Source organism: Oxyura jamaicensis, chromosome 3, assembly GCF_011077185.1.
Source record: "Oxyura jamaicensis isolate SHBP4307 breed ruddy duck chromosome 3, BPBGC_Ojam_1.0, whole genome shotgun sequence".
NCBI lineage: Eukaryota > Metazoa > Chordata > Aves > Anseriformes > Anatidae > Oxyura > Oxyura jamaicensis.
This window is the reverse complement of record NC_048895.1, coordinates 118,349,794-118,367,223: the sequence shown is the minus strand read 5'-3', so window position 1 is coordinate 118,367,223 and position 17,430 is coordinate 118,349,794. Positions and strand designations below refer to the sequence as shown.

At 45.4% G+C, this 17,430-nt stretch overlaps 1 protein-coding gene and 1 long non-coding RNA gene across 3 annotated transcripts in view; one reads left to right on the top strand and one right to left on the bottom strand.

The window, feature by feature from the left end:
* The window catches only part of NRBP1 (nuclear receptor binding protein 1), a 42,152-nt gene extending 25,497 nt beyond the window's left edge, over positions 1-16,655 (bottom strand). For both annotated transcript variants that reach the window (XM_035321543.1, XM_035321544.1), the window contains exons 1-6: positions 16,502-16,655; positions 16,073-16,295; positions 2,688-2,810; positions 2,000-2,101; positions 1,818-1,907; positions 1,263-1,303 (exon numbers count right to left, since the gene is read on the bottom strand). In XM_035321543.1, the coding sequence (XP_035177434.1) occupies positions 1,263-1,303; positions 1,818-1,907; positions 2,000-2,101; positions 2,688-2,810; positions 16,073-16,279 (563 nt within the window). In that variant the 5' untranslated portion in view covers positions 16,280-16,295; positions 16,502-16,655. The remainder of the gene's footprint in view (positions 1-1,262; positions 1,304-1,817; positions 1,908-1,999; positions 2,102-2,687; positions 2,811-16,072; positions 16,296-16,501) is intronic.
* Positions 3,780-12,021, top strand: LOC118164190. The gene is made up of 3 exons (XR_004749365.1): positions 3,780-3,791; positions 6,862-6,865; positions 11,895-12,021. It is a non-coding gene; the product is annotated as an uncharacterized LOC118164190 (long non-coding RNA).
* Positions 16,656-17,430: the final 775 nt, after the last annotated feature.

The window sequence follows — 17,430 nt, the reverse complement described above, 5'->3', positions numbered from 1 at the left end:
GCCAGGGATTTACAACAGCAGGGAGGTACAAATTCAGTGACTGTACATCAACCTCTAGCCTAGTATAGAATAATGAAAATTAAGCAATTGTCTCTTACTAACAACCTCCAGAATTGGCAGAGGGAAAGGAAACTTCTTCTGACCATTCTGACCAGTTCTTACAAAACCCAGGGTACCATATCTGCATCATACACCTCAATATTGCTAGATGGTAGTTACACAGGTTAAAGGTTGTTTTTTTATTATTAAATTTATTATTATAATAGGTATTAAAATACCAAATGAACAGAACCTTATTCTGTCCCTAATCAAAATCAAAATCAAAAACAGTGTTCAGTGGTGCACAAACACGATCGGTCATGTTTTCTAGCATGTGCAATTAAAACTTTTCAGTGCTGGGGCCCCAGGTACAGTTTGAGGTTGGTTTTGCATTTCACTCTGCTTTGTTTTATTTTAGCAGCCAGCACAAATAAAGACTGTCAGCTCTCAAAAGCTTATTAGAACACCAGATATCCCTCAGCAGCTATACTTAGCTAAATGGCAACAGAATTTTCTCTGTGGAGTGCAAGCCTTGCTCTGACATCTGGGTTATTGTCTTTCCAAGGTTGTTATTAGCCACACCATCTCTGGCTCAGGTACGGAAGTGTCTTTAAGACAAAAACAAAAGAACTCCAGATTCTGTTCAACTGGATTGTGCTAGGAAGGCTGCAGATGATCTGCATCATCAAGAAATGTACAGATTTATATATATTCCTATTAATATCACACCACAATAATTATGAATACATCACATGCTACACGGCTGCAGCCTACCAAGATTAAGAAAATTTTCCATGCTGCAGCCATATGGAATTTGATTTCTTTGAGACTTCTTTGCAACATCCTCTTGGCCATGGTTACAGCCAGGTTATAAAGCTGGATCTGGATACATGGGAAAACTCCCTGATGCTTATCTTGTACAGTCACTATCATACCGGTCACAACCATTGGGATCCAAACCCTACGTTGCACCAGTTTCTTTACTGTAGAGGCTTCAGTATTATCTAACTGAAGAGTCTGTGATTGTTGTATAAAGTGCAGCTGACACTCTACAGACTACAACTGGGATAAGATTCAGGCTGATGATTGAAAGTGCTCTCCAAGCTCTATTCCATGAAGTTTGCTAACATTTAGCAGTATGTATATAGACAGCTTTTTATTCTAGCACAATAAATGCTATGCTTAAACAAATGGCTAGATCTCAAGATCAGTAACTTACATACCTGAGAGCAGAGAGGATCTGGGTACACCATCGCTTCCAGGCCTATAGACACAGGAGCAAAAATGATAAAAATCATTCAAGGAAGAGGAACTAATCCATACTTATGTGATTCAAAGCTCATTCAAATGAAGGAATATACCCTCCAATCAGTAGTATCTTAGCTTATATCCAGTACGGGTGTGTAAGAAGTAAGAACTTTATGAATCAGTACTCTTGTGCTCTGTTTAGTTTTTACATTTTTGACAGGGGTCACAGATCATGCCTCCTCCCCTCCTAACTCCTCTTATGCATAGAACCCTTCCTTCTTTCCTGCATGCATACACAGATCAGGAGAAGCTATCACAACATACATATGAAGCTGCAAAACTAAAGGACACAAATAAAGCAACACATAACAGGTATCTCAGACAACCTACAACTAAATTAGCTTACAGTAACAAGAAAAAATTTCAGACATTATCACCAGCTCTTCTTCTCATTAGGATCATCTGCTGAGAGACCTTTCCAGAGGCTGAAGACACTAAGTGAAAATAGGCACATAGGAAAAAAGAGTTACCTTTTCATTCATAGTTTTGTGGTTTTTCTTTGTCTTCTTCAGGAACTGTTTCAAGCTCCCTGAGGACATATACTCAGTGATGAAGATCACCTGTGGGACAGTATGAAATATTACCTTCTGCTTCACTAATTACCCACAGGATATACAGCGAGAAAATCCAACAGACTGCTTGCTTTACTTACCCTGGCCTTATTCTCCTTCACATCAGCCCAGTATTTGTGAAACTTTACAATGTTCAGATGTTCCAGTTGAATTAAGTTGTCAAACACTGCTTTAACTTTCTCCTGCAACATCAGAAAGTCAAAGCCATGTTATATCAAAGACCACATCAGCCCACACCTTACTTGCTTCTGAGGTCTGGGTCCCCTTAAACAACACAATACACTTCAAGCTCCTATGCAAAGGAATATCAGCATCTGATTTCATCTTATACTGCATTGTTTGATCACCAAGACTCAACCAACACAAAAGCCTCTAGACATAGTACAGCAACAGTTTTCAGTCACATTTTCTGCAGAAATCAGGCTTCATTTTTGCTATGTTTAAGAAAGTAGGGAAGAATTATAGACCTAGCCAATAACCCACATGAATCAGTATCTATAATTACACCCTAATGCAAGGCCTGTCACCCTGGTGCAATGTGTTTTTACTGTAGAGGTGATAGAGAACTGGAATAGGTTGACAAGAAAGGTAGTTGAGTTTCCTTCCTTGGAAATCTTCAAAAGCCATATGGACATGGCCCTGGGTAACCTGCTCTAAGCACCCCTGTTTGAACAGGGGAGGTTAGACCAGATGAACTCCAGAGGTCGCTTCCAACATTAATGATTCTGTGGTGTTTCCCACATCTTGTTGGGAAATATGTCAACATACCTCCTGAAGCTTAAAGTTCTTCCGCTCAGAAAACTGAACCTCATTCCAAACCACTTCCACACCTTCCTCTGTATCCATGGCCAGGTAGGCACTATCAATCCCCGGGACATTGCGTTGATTCACCTGTATGGGAAGGATGGAAACAGGTATGAGATCTAAGCTAGCAAGACTAGATCATTACTATGCACCCTTCATTTCAGTATTATGAACATTGTTCATCAGCTTTTAACTAAATGAGCATTCCAGGACAGGATTGTCCACAGGCACTTCAGGAATGGGACATAGATAAGCATGATCTAGGCCTCATATGCAGCCAGTCTGGTGAAAGCCTCCTTTTGGCTACAATATGTTAATGTATGTTTTATATCTATACTTTATTTTACCACACACACAAAAAAAAAAACTCTAATTCACCACCAGCTGGCCACATACCTAGAATAGCTTCACTTCCAACTGATCCAATTCTCCCTTTGAAGTAAAAGTCAATACAGAGATTTGCCTAGCATTCCAGACTCACCTTCTACATATATTACCTCCTTGAAGCCTTGGCCATCTCACAGCTTTTACTATTAATATTGTCTCACCTTTTCTTCTTTCACCTTCACTTCCTTCACCCCATCAGCATCCCACATTCGCTGAAGAATTCTCACCATACCCCAGGGCTTCCTCAAAAATTCCTTTCCTCTTGGCAGCTGCTTTTACGCAACCAAAGGTACTCAGTTTCAGCTGCAGTATTACATTAATGATTAATTGATCCAAGTGTTCTGCCATCCACAGAAGTTACGTGAATAAAGCACTATACTATAGGAAATGACTACTGATAACACAATACTAACATAAAAAGGAAACAAATTTCCAATGAACAGTACTTTCAACTTCAGTAGACTGGGTACAGACTCAGTGCACCCAGCTGATCACATTGATACACAAAAATCTAAGGCTTTATTATTTTATTTTTTTTTTTTAATAAAGAAATTCTGATGGAGGATGGCGGTACCAGAGAGAATTTATTGGTCCTGCTAACAGTAAGTTAAACTTGAGCTCTAAATACAATGTGTGATCAGAAGGACTAACACACCAACAAAGCATGTACACATAGGAATTGTGCATGGAAAAAAAGAGTCCATTAAGGTATTAATTTCCCTAGCATACAACACCAACTTTAAAAGTTTGCATTATACACATCTGCTCACTGGATACTACAACAGTAGCTTGATAATTTAGACAGACTGCCAATCAATTTAGGTTGGGTTTTTTGGAGATCTTCCAAAGGAATCATAACAAACCTAATGATATTCAATTTTCTCAAATTGCAGATGACTTACTGGTGTGATAAATGACTACAAGAACAGTGTAGTTGGAGTGACACAGATTGCTCAGTAAACTGAGCTGTAAATTATTGTGATAAAGACCAGATGCACTTGCATGACACAGATAGGAATACAGAACACAGACCGTAATTACATAAAGACAACCTGAGCTACGGAAAGTAACTGTTGAAAACAATCACAGGAGACAAGCAGCTGAGCACGAATGACCCTATTCCCCTCCTACCCTTTGCCTCCTGTATAACTGAGGGGTGAAAGTTCTAACATTTTATTCAAGGAGATAATCATCATATTTATCATAAGAAAGTGATTTTCTCTATATACACACTGATACTGACATTAGAATAGTAGGTCAGGCCTGTTATGTTCCATTGTTAAAGACTGAAGACTATTAAGGATATAACATTAATTCCTTCAATTTTCAGTATGAGAAATCTCTCAGGCATGACGTAGTACAAGAACTCCTAGTACAATTAATAAAGTTGAGTGCCCAAAGGCTTTAACTTCAGAGAAATTTAAATAAGACCCCAGCCAACAGAAAGCATATAAGTGTTAGTATTGTAGGGACAAGATACAGCCATGACTACCCACGCTCAATGCCCATGCATTCCTCTATATTCTCTTCTTTCATCATACTTACTGTCTATTCAAAGAGCTTCTGACTTTACTGGGTTACTGAAGCCCTCAAGTATTGACAAGTACTTGAAATCTGCCTTGATAATACAGCCAATAGATATGGATTTATTATTTATCATAACTTCCCCTATTTCTGGGCAAGCTTACCAAATATAAATAACTTCCATGACTCATAGGCATATTCTAGAGTATCAAACATGACTCAAGACACCAAATCCATATGACAACACTGAGGGTAATTCTCAATTCAAGAGGAAATTCAACAGTAGAGTAAAAGGGGAAAAAAGGCAGACAGACAACTGGAAAGGCTAAAGCAACTTCCTCCTTTACTCTGGTTGCCAAACCACTGCTATACATCACTCTCCATGCTCAGCAAAATAGAATCCTAAGTCTTCACAAAAGCATGTTCTGGCATTTGTCCTGTACCTTCCTGACAGTTACGGACAGCTATTGCATCCAAGCAGCCATCAGTGATTGATGGAAAGCTGCAAGCTTAACATGTCACAATTAGAAGCAATGTTGCAGTTAGTCCTTGCTTTACCATAACTTCCTGGATGACTTGTCAAGTAACTTGGAACTATTTAAACTTGTTTAATTTTCAATGGTCTTTTGATCTATCATCTTTGAAAGGTCCTGGAGAACAGGAGAGGTGCCTGAGGACTGGAGGATAGCCAATGTCACTCTGGTCTTCAAGAAGGATCCAGGAAACTACAGGCCAGTCAGTCTCACCGCTATCCCCAGAAAGGTGTTGGAACAGCTTGTTCTGGATGCCATCTCCAAGCAATTGGAAGAGAAGAAGGTTATGAGGAGTAGTCAGCATGGATTCACCAAGGGGAAGTCATGCTTGACCAACCTCGTAGCCTTCTATGATGGCATCTCCAGCTGGGTAGACGGGGGGAGAGCAGTGGATGTCATCTACCTTGACTTTAGCAAGGCTTTTGATACCGTCTCCCATGACATCCTGCTAGCAAAGCTGAGAAAGTGTGCGATAGACGAGTGGACAGTAAGGTGGGTTGCGAACTGGCTGAGCTCAGAGGGTGGTGATCGGCGGCGCAGAGTCCGGCTGAAGACCTAGTCCGGCTAGCAGTGGTCGGTGCTGGGTCAGGTCCTGTTCAACATCTTCATCGATGACCTTGATGAGGGAATAGTGTTCACCCTCAGCAAGCATGCCAATGACACAAAGCTGGGAGGAGTGGCTGACACGCCAGAAGGCTGTGCTGCCATTCAGCAAGACCTGGACAGGCTGCAGAGCTGGGCAGGAAGAAACCAAATGAGGTTTAACGAGCAAGTGTAGAGTCCTGCACCTGGGAAGGAACAACTGCATGTATCAGTACAGGCTGGGGGATGACCTGCTGGAGAGGTGCTCTGTGGAGAAGGACCTGGGGGTCCTGGTGGAAGACAGGTTGGCCGTGAGCCAGCTGGTGGCACACTGACAATGCTACACCATGAGGTGCTGCTGACTCTCAAGGGAAGAGAGGCCTTGCAGAAGGATCTAGGCAAACTAGAGCAACAGCATGAAATTAACAAGAACAAATACTGAGTTCTGCACTTGGGATGGAATAATACTGGACCTAAGAACAGACTGGGAAATGAGCAGCTGGAAAGCAGAGCTGGTTGACAGCAGGCTCAATGTGAGCCAGGAGTGCACCCTGGCAGCCAAAAAGGGGAAACCGTATTCTGAGGTGCACTAAGCACACAATAGCCAGCTGGTCAAAAGAGGTGATTCTCCCAGTGTATTTAGCATTTGTGACATCTCACCTTGAATACGGTGTGCAGTTCTGGGTACACAATATAAATAGGATATTAAGATACTTGAATGTGTCCTGAGGAGGGCAACAAAGCTGGTAAAAGGGCTGAAAGCCATGTCCTACAAGGAGAGCCTGAGAACACTCGGTATGTTAGGCTTAGAGAAAGGGAGGTTGAGGGCGATCTCTCATTGCTCTCTACAGCTTCCTGAGGAGCAGAAGTGGAGCAGGAGGTGCTCATCTTTTCTCCTTGGTATCTAGAGACAGGACACATGGGAATGGCTCAAAGCTGCATCAGGGGAGGTTCAGAGCTACTAAAAACTTTACCAAGGAAGTTATTTAGACACCGAAACAAGCTTCCCAGAGAGGTGGTTGTGCCCCATGCCTGTCCATGTTCAAGAGGCATGTGGATATTGCTCTTAATGGTGTGTTTTAACTTTGGGTCAGCCCAAAGCAAAAGGTAAGTCCTGTAAATCTGTAGTTTCAGTTGACTTATTCCATTCTCCTCATATTCAGAAGTTTGTTTGATATTTTCTTTGCTGCAGCTTTCCCCACTGCTTGAGTTGAGCTAAGACAGTAACACCATGCTCCCAGAGGAGGAAAAAAAAAAAAAAAAAAAAAAAAAAAGGAGGGCATTCATGCTAACAATACAGGTACCAACAACCATCTGGTCACTCTAAGCTCTGAGCAGAATTCAGAACTACAACCACAGAGAACAGTGTTGTCAGACAAACTATGTGATTTCTCCCTAAGATTGCACCACAGAGATGTAATTACAAGCTACAATTATCATTTTAAAAGCATAACAGAAGGGCCTATAGCAACTCCTTGGAGAACACGATTTGGCAACCACAAATTCAGAATTTGGGAGGTATAAACTCCAAGTTTCAGCAAACTGCTGTGGAAAAGTATCTGGGTAAGGGCTATTCAAAGGAGAAGTAAGAACCACATCAGTGATCTGAAGACCCACAACAGAGTGGGGAACTCAGGCAGCCTAATCAATGATGGTTTGAACACTGAACCCAAGGTCTCCCAAAGCCACAAAGGTAGGTGATTAAGTTGTCACCCCACGAAGGAAAATCCATCTAAGCAATTCAACAGGAGAAACAGCTTCAGCAATATTATGTAAACCAAGTGGAGATGCTGTGTAGAGGAACGCAGTTCTTAGAATGTCAGGGATGGGCAATTTGGGATCTAGCAGGAGGAATTTGGTACAGTACTTAAGGAGATCATAGAATATCCGAGTTGGAAGGGACCCACAAGGATCATTGAGTCCAACTCCTGGGACCCCAAAGGGCTACACAAAAAAGTAAAAATAAATCAGATCATGCGTCAGAGTGTTGTCCAAAGGTTTCTTTAACTCTGGCAGGCTCAGTGCTGTAACCACATCCCTAGGGAGCCTGTTCTAGTGCCTGACCACCCTCTTGGTGAAAAACCTGTTCCCGATACCCAGCTTGAACCTGAGATGCTTGAGGGAAGGGCCAAAAATGTGGAAAGAGAGGGTTCAAGATTAATCACTAGCCAAGCCCTGTGCCTGATTACCACCACCTGCATTCTTTTTATTATTTTTTTAATACTACTTTCTGTGCAAGCATGCTCCTTATTCTCTGTGTATGTTGTCAGAAAACTGATAACAGGAAAGCTTTGGTGCTGCCGGTAAACTACACGGAACACGTTTTTTTCCTCTAAAGAATTGCTCTCTAACATTGCAAAGCAAACCCTATACCTTAGTCACAGACAGCTGGACTGTAAAGAGCACTTCTAACCACCCAGGAAAGTTAGAAAAGCAGACAGCTGCTGTAGCTGTGCCTGCTCTCCCACTGAGAAATGATGCTGGCTGACAAGGCACTAAGAAAGCTACCAGCTGTCTGTTGCAGTTAGTAAGCAAGAACACAATGGGGCTGTAGACAACAGGCCCAAGACAAAGGCTCAATTCCCTCCATACTCTGCAGTGCCCCTCAACTCATTCAAGCACATATCAAGTGTTCCTTCCTTCCATAAAGCCCCCAAATGAGCCAATAAAAAAGTTAGAAGGGTGCACATATTCCCTCTTCTGAGGATGTTCCCAACAGTGAAGTAAAATCATAAGAACTATATCATGGCATTAGTTTTCTGCATCAGCTAAAAATACAGGTACATTGCCAAAGCGTGTCAAGAAGTTGGCAGCCCTCCTCGTACTAGTTTAAGTCTCTGCTACCCTTCCACTCTCCAGTAGCAGAATCCAAAGCTTAGAGCATCTCAAATGCTACCTTTCCACCGAATGGTTCTTCATTTTCCCACATAAAGAAACTCAGATGTATGATAGAAAAAGAAAGACTGATGCTTATATTCTACTACCTCAGTAAGCTTCTTTTCTGTCACAACAGCAGCTGAGAAATCAGACTCAAGCATCACAGAATACAAACACCCAGTCTGTTGGCATTTCCTCTCCAAGAATACCACATTCTGGCTCCTTAAAGAAATGTAAATCCAAATGGAAAAGTCGTCAACTGGCTCCATATTTAAAATAGAAAAGTAGAGGCTCCAACTAGGACTGAAAAGACAAAGGAGATAAAATAAAGAGGTAGTAGACTCAGCATCTCATTTCACATCTTGCTGGGTTCAACTCCTCATAGATCACCACTTCTTTATTTCATAGAGCTAGCATGGACCAAGAGAGTATGCTTGCCCAAGCATTACAATTCAGCTGTAACACTCAGCCACCTAAACTGGGAACCATCTGTCCAAACACCAACAAGGACTGTAATTAGGAGAAGCACACTAACAGCAGTGTAGTAAAGACACTGGTGCTACCTGTGTTAACTTTATGAGCTTTCAGCAACAGGATATAATGAACAGCAAGAATGAAGCACTAAACTCGTATATACCCACAGGAACAGTGTACACTGCCTCATATACTGGCACACAAGTTTTGCACATGACCTGATACCCAGGTTCCCATGGAACTTCTTCATCCTATCTTAGCCTGCACACCATAGTAAAGGAAGTTATGAAGGACTGCACAGTTCATCTAGCTTACCTGACAGCAGGAAATACTGGAGACAGGAAAACAAGAACCAATCAACATAGCAACGACTGTATGAACAGACATTTATATACAGGAGATCTGCCTCAGGGATGAGGCAAAAAAGAACCTAGGGATCTCAGAAGTCGCTGAAACAGTGGCATAACACAAAATGTTGTCCAGCAGCTGAGTTTGCAGAAAAGTCAGTAATACATCAAGCACAAGAACATTTCTTTCTCAATGGAGGTCACTGATGGTTAGCAGAGCTCAAGCATCACCTTTCAGACACCCCAGAAATTATCACTGGATTTTAGAATCTGCAGGAAAGTACAATCTTTGAGGAAAAGGGCAACAATCTTCAAGCAGAGACCAGTCCTCTTTCTTCTGTTATCTCTTTCTTCCTTTCAATACCAGGCTTCACTCAAAGTCTTCTATATCAAGAAATGAAACAGCATTCAGCAAAAGCTGTACCGCAATTAAATATGCCTCACAAGGGGCCTGCAGAAGCAGAAGACTGAGCAGATGTGAATATGCTAGACATCTTCTCTCATAACTATTACAGACACATTCATATACATACCTTAAAGGGAACCTGCTTTCCCACATTCAAAATACGATACGGATCCATTCAACAGCATTAAATAGGTTACTTACTAACTGTTACAATGAATTGCCTCATTATTATATGCATTTCTCGTCACCTTGAAACTGTACAGCAACAAGCACCCCTGTAAAATATCACACGGCTTTTAAACGCAACCATTTAAATGCCAAAGGGGAAATTAATGTAACTTGATTAACCCCTCTCAGTTTTACAATAACAGCCACAAATTCTAAACCTTAGCAGACAAGTCTGACAAAAGCATCTTTGTCAGAAAAAAAAACAATTGACCTTTGATGTCAACAAAGTATTAAAATGCCTTGGCTTGTACCAAGACACAGTCATTCACATAGTGATTTCCTACCCAGAAAGAAATCTATCAATAGATCTGTCAAAATCTAAATCTAAAATCTACTTAAATCTATCAATTAATCTGTCAATATATATCTATTAAGTGACAAACTATAGAACCATTCACAGACTTGGATGGTCAAGTCCCTCCCCATAAGATGGGCTTGCTAAATTCAACACCAATACCAAGCTGAAAATTCTGAAAAGTAAGATTCTGCTGGGGCACTTTTCTGTTTGATCTATGTAATTCTCAGGGACGTTAAGCAGCAAGTCTAAGGTCCTGCCAACATTTCAAGTTTAATACCTATCAGCATCAGGAGTCTAAAAATCTACTTCAAGTACATTGCTACAATCCATCTCTATAATACTATTCCCAGGAGGCATAGTCTAAATGCAGCAGATAATTCTGAAAATACTTGGACAACCTAAGAAAAATAAATTATTTATGCATGCTGACTGAAAGAGAAAAATGTAGTGTCACACAGGGACAGCAGAAAAAGAGGTTTTTGTCAGGCTGAAAAAGTAAAAGGAACCAAGGCAAGCACAAGCTTGGAGAACCAGGGCCTGGAGAATCTGTCAGTCTCAGTCTCCCCCTCCTGTGATTCCACTAACTCCAAGTTGTGGACATTTTATGTCTCTCTTCCACAAGACATTAATCCCCTGTTAAAAGCCTATCTTCAACCCCTTGCAAGGCTAAAGCTTCACCTTTCAATGTGTTTGGAGAGTAACCACAGGCATGGTTACAATTACAGAAAGGGATTCAACTCAGATAGGAGAGCAATAAAGTTTGCAACACGCCTGGAAACCAATGCATGCAATGTATACACACAGTAGGAGCATGAGAAAGTAGATTGTCATCTGTCCCTGCAGCACTTAAGGACAGTAGAAATACCTGAAAACGCTGACATTGGTCATAGCTCATCTCTTGTATCTTCCTGTATTTCCAACAGAAAAATAAGTACACTATGGGAGGAGCCATATCACCACACACCCCCTCCCCACCAACCATCCCTAACAGTAATTTCACCCTTAAGGTATTGATGATGAACCAACTCAACAGTAGAGCTCAAAGGGCCGTAGTGAACAGGGCTACGTCTGACTGGCGGCAGATGGTCACCAGCAGCGCTCCCCCAGGCTCAATTCCAGCGTTGGTTCTGTTCAGTGTTTTTATCAATAGTCTGGATGCGGGAGTGGAGTGCATCCTTAGCACATTTGCTGATGACACTACACTGGGAGGTGCAGCTGAATCCCTGAAGGGACAAGAGGCCTTGCAGAGGAATCTAGACAAACTGGAGCATTGGGCAATCAGCAACCACATGAAGTTCAACAATGGTAAATGCCAGGTGCTGCAGCTGGGATGGAGAAATGCTGGACATAGGTACAGACTGGGGGACAAGTAGTTGGAGAGCAGCTCAGCAGAAAGGGATTTGAGGATGCTGGCGACAGCAGGCTCAGTATGACCTAGCAGTGCACCCTAGCAGCCAAGAGGATAAACACATTTTGGGGTGCATTAAACAAACTATAGCTAGCCAGTCCAAAGAGGTGATTCTCTCACTGTATTTAGCGTTGGTGCAGCCTCATCTCAAGTACTGTGTGCAGTTCTGAGCTCCACAATAAAAAAGTATGTTAAGATACTTGAAAGCATCCAGAGGAGGGCAACAAAGCTGGTTTTACCAGCTAGGCTGGAAGGCTTGTCCTACAAGGAGAGGCTGAGGACACTTGGGTTGTCTAGTCTGGAGAAGAGAATGCTGAGAGGCAACCTCACTGCTCTCTGCAACTGCCTGAGGAGGGGAAGTGCACAGGGATGTGCCAGTCTCTGCTCCCTGAGAAGTGATGACAAGACAAGAGGGAACGGCACAAAGCTGGGCCACGTTAAGTTCAGACTGGAACACAATCAATTAAAACAATCATTTTCTACAATTGACATTTAAGCAGCTTTGAAGTTATACTAGTTGACACAGTTTAGACTAGGCTACTGTACCTAAAATATGACTGAATAACCACACGATCCTGCTAACCTGACTGCGCCAACAAACACTTTCCTACACCACAGACTTGCTGATTTGCTCAGAACACGCAATAAGCTTGATTTGCCAGCTAAGACACAGCATACTAAGAAACCTGGACGCTGGATAAGGCTGTTAGCTCCCTTGTGATTAGATCATTGTAGTGACACAAAGACGGAATGAATAACGAGAGGCCTGGGAAGACATCCAGCGCAGAAGCGGGAGTGCTCTAATAACTTATGTTTCACTGCTCTGTCAGAGGGACGTTCCTGCCGGGACCGCGCTCACCCGACCCTAACCCTAAACCTAACCCTCACCCTAACCTTCACCCTAACCCCTGCCGCCCCAGGCCGGTGCAGCCCCGAGGCAAACTCGCGGGAAGCCGCCAGGTAGCGGCGCCGCGGCCGGGTCCAGGAGCAGCCTATGGGAGCACGCGGCGGTGATGTAATGCCCTCGCTCCGCGCACCATTGGCTGGAGGAGCTGTCAGTCCGGGCAGAGCCGCACGGCTCCGTCAGGGCCCGGTCCGCCGGCCTGAAGCGATCCCGTCAGCCCTTCGCGTACACGCTCACCGCGAGGGCTCGTCCGACACTCCGGCTGGTGGAGGGTTTGGGACTGCATAAAGAGAGCTTCCTCTGAGAGGTTAAACGTTTCTAATGAAGTTTAAGAACGTAACAGAAATGAAACAAGCGAACAGAAATGAAACAAGCAAACTCAGCCACTGAAGACCTTTTCTGTTGGCCTGTGACTATTTTGTTTGGAAGCCTCTCCTGGAGCACACACGAGATGCAAAAGCAATCAGTAATAAATTGATTCTACTGGAATCTACTAAGGTGAAGTAAACAGCCTGAGCACTCACAACCTTGCTGTTCACATGGAACTCTAGTGACAGCCTGTTCCCTCAGACTTGCAGTGCTCCTGCCCATGCAGCCCCTACACAACGTGTCATCTGTGTTCCAGGAAGATGACTACAAAGAGTCTGTATCTATTAAAACAAAATAAATAAACAAACAAGGTTAACATTTCCAAGTATGCAACTCAAACTTAAAGAACTTAAAATCTGGAAAATACCAGACCACATGTTGTGCATAAAATCGGTCTCTGCAGTCATGTGCTGTTTCCTCTCCATATTACCACATTACATTGCTTCAAAAGTGGCTGCTTAATTCAGCATCTAAAGAAGATATTGTCAATATAAAGAATCAGGATTGCATCACCGGTGGGAGGGGAGGTGACAACATTCCTTTTTCATGTAGTAACTCCTCCTCACTGCCAAAGAGACTGTGAATAAGAGCTTGTCTGCACGGGTACACTGACCGGAATAACCAGTGCTGACTGAGCTATCACGTTATCAGAGCTTTACAAGGACACTACTCTGGTACAAGAGATGTTTTATTCTGGTATACTAGGATGCTCAGAAAGCAAAGGTATTATTCCAGAAAAAGTTTCATGCTGGAACATCTGCAGTGGAAGTTTACTCCAGGGCACAGCTCAGTCCAAAAGCTGAAGACAGCAGGGGAGAGATGTCATGCGTTTAAAGTAAACAAATCACACTCTACAAGCTCAGATCTAATCACGCCACAAATTTACACGTAAAATTGAGACAAAACATAATTTAATTGCATGATCACTAGCAGAATATGTTTTCATGCACACATTTGAGACATAAGGCCCACCTGAAGGCAACCAGAATGCAACAAACAGGCTCATAAATGTTTAGCATTTCCTGCAGGAAGACAGTACAGCTCTGACAGATGAAAGGCTGAGAAGAGACCCTGAGTTTACCCCAGATCTGTCATCAATTCATTTTGTGGTCTTCAACAGTTAATCTATTGTCCTTTCTTTATCTGTGAGGTGGAGCAAACCTCATACATCTAACATACAAGAATGGTCTGCATTCAAACCAACCAGTCACTTCCATACCCAAGACAGAAGTCGGTAATTTAGTCATGCCAATGTTTTAAGGAACTCCTTGAGTGTGAACCTTTATTTGTCTGTAGATGGGGAAACTGAAATCCAGAGAAAATACTAAACCTACCGATACTTTATTTTTATGTAGGACAGTACGGAAAATACTAGAAGGACACTAATCTTTCTGCATCAAAATAATCTGTTTTAAAATATACTGAAAAGACCACATAAACTGAACATTAGCTTTATAAGGGCTAGAGCACCTCTCCTGTGAAGAGAAGCTGAAGGAGTGGGGGTTGTTCAGGCTACAGAAGAGAAGGCTCCAGAGAGACCTTATTATGACTTTCCAATACCTAAAGGGGATCTACAGAAAAAATGGGTAGGGACTCTTTGTCATGGAGTATAGTGATAAGAAAAGGGATAATGGTTTTAAACTAAAAGAGAGAAGATTTAGAGCAGAAAACAGGAAGAAGTTATTTACTATGGAGGTGGTGAGACACTGGAATAGGCTGCCCAGAGAAGCTGTGGATGCCCCATTCCTGAAGTGTTCAAGTCCAGTGTGGACAGGGCTTTGGGCAACCTGCTATAATGAAAGTTGTCCCTGGCCATGTCAGGTGGGATTGGAACTAGATGATCTTTAAGGTCCCTTCCAACCTAAACGATAATAGTATTCTGCAATTCAAATTAATTCCCCAAGCCTTTCCTGTGCATTGATTCAGCACAGACTGATAAAAAAAAAAAAAAAAAAAAAAAAAAAAAAAAAAAAGGAAATCTAGCCACAGTTTCAGGTTATCATAAGGAATATATTCTGGAGAACAGAATTAAAGCCTTACACAGACATCCCTCCCCCCCCCAACCAAGTTTTACAGCTTCATCAAAAAATGGCACATTGTTATTACACCTTGCTAGGAATTAGCTTACGTAATAAAAACAGAACAGCTTTTAAGCAAAAAAAGGTAAAGAAATTGAGGGAATCCTTGACCTTATTTTGACCTCCAAATTTACATCAAAACAAATAACTCTTTCACCACCACCAAAGTTTGTACTGCCCTGCATTTTTATCTGTTAATATAGACGCTTCTGTGCTCATCCTGACTTGTTTAAGAAAGACTACATCAGCACTTGAATTAAGACTTTCTCAGCTACAGAGCTTGCTTCACTGAAGCAACTTGAAGCAGAAACCAATTTCTGAAGACAGCCTTCAATAAGAAAAACAACACAGCAAGGTGTGGGAAAAAAAAGAGCTCCAAAACAGGAAGATCCAATCTACTCATGTCATTAAACATGCACCGAGAAGCGAAGGCAAATTGGACAAGCCAAGATACAAGTCTGCATGAACTGGTTGTGCTTTATCTTAACTGGAGACTCTAAAGCAAACTCAAAAGCAGATGAGATTGCAAAACTGGAAGTAGGTACTCTTCACTTCACACTCCCTACTGAATGCCAAGCACTGTCCAGTCATAGCTCTTCATTATCCCCAGAACAAAAGATCTGGGAAACAAGACACGTGTATAAACGCTAGAAATAACCCTCTCTCAACGCAGCAGCAACAGCTGGCCCCAACACCACCTGTTCAGAAGAGCTTTCAACGCTACAGTCATGCAGGGAGAAAAGCAGGCAGCGCTCAACCCCCGATGTTCTAGAGCCCAAGGACTGTGACAGACCATCGTCGCCAGGGCTCGGGCTGGCCCAGGGACAGCCGGCAGGGCAGGACCGGGCCCCGCGCTGGTGCCGTGCCCTTAGCTCCCAGGACTCCCCTCGCGCACCCAGAGGCCCAGTCCCGAGAACCGGCCTCCAACACTGACCTCCTCGCGCCGCTTCTGCCAGCGGCCGCACGGGGACTCCTCGAGGATCTCGGACTCGTCCTCGCTTTCCTCCTCCTCCTCCTCCTCCGGGGGCGCCGCGGAAGCCACCGACGCAGACACCGAGGTCATTCCCGGGCCGGACGAGGCGGGCTCCGGCTTTGAGTCGGAGCCGCTGCTCGGCACCTGCTTGGACTCGCCCTCCGACATGCCGCAGCCGCACACCCTGCGGGCAGGACGCGCCGTCAGCCGAGCCGAGGCGGCCGCGGCACCGGGCTAGGCCGGGCCAGGCCAGACGGGTCGGACCGGGCCGCGCCCGCCGGCCCTGTCAGCTGGGGCCGCGCCCCGAGCCTGCCGGAAGCACCGGGCCCGAGACGGCTGCGGCTCGAGACGGGCGCGGCGCGGGCAGGCGGGTGCGGGGCGCTCACTTACCGGGCTCACCCGGCGCCTCCCGGTCCCCAGGCGCGTCACTCCGCCGCTGACGGGCCGCCGCCAACCGCCGCGCTGCGTAACGCGCCGTCGGGGGCGGGGCCGCTACCCGCCGGCCAATGGGAACCCGGACGTGCGCCCCCCGCCTCCGCAGATTGGTCGGTGGGCGGGGCGCGGAGTACCACAGCGCGATAGGGGGCGCCCGCGCGCGCACCGCAGGAAGGGCCGTGAGCGAGATGAGGTGCGGAGGGAGGGGGCGGTTCAGCCCGCCCCGTGGCCAATGAGAGCCCGGGAGCTGGCTGCCAGCCCGCGCGGATTGGCCGGTGGGCGGGGCTCTGGGCTATATAAGGGACGGGAGGGGCGGCTGCTCTTGGTGCGTGGGGGCTGTTCTGGCTCCGTAGGCTCACGCGGGACCTGCCTGCGCCTTAGGTGGGCGGTGCCGGTACCGTCCCGCCTCGGTGCTGTCGGGTCCCAGCCCCCTGCCTCTCGTTTCCCCGCCACGATGAACGCGCCCGAGGTGTGGTGGGCGGGGAGCGCTGGCCCTGTGGCCGCTCCCCGCGGCGCGGGGAGAAGGGAGCTGCGGAGCGGCCCGCGGCCGAGCCCGGGTCGCGGCGGGAAGTCCCAGGGACGGCTCCGCACGCCGGTGGCGAGCGGCGGCCGCGCGCCGGGGCGGGGCGCCGGGGGGGCGGTCCCGAGGCCACTGAGGCTCGTCTCTATGGTGCGCGCTTCCGGCCGCCGTGGCTCGGCCGCGCGGGCTGAGCGCCGCTCCCCCCCCGCGGCGACTCTATCGCTCGCGCTTCCGGCCGCGCTACTTCCGCCCGGCGGCTCGTTGGTAGGAGGTTCCGCCGCCCGCGCTGCCTCGCCGCCCGCGCTGGGCCGCCTGCGCCCCCGCCGTTGCCCAGCCCGGCCCGCCCCGCCCCGGCCGCCTCCGC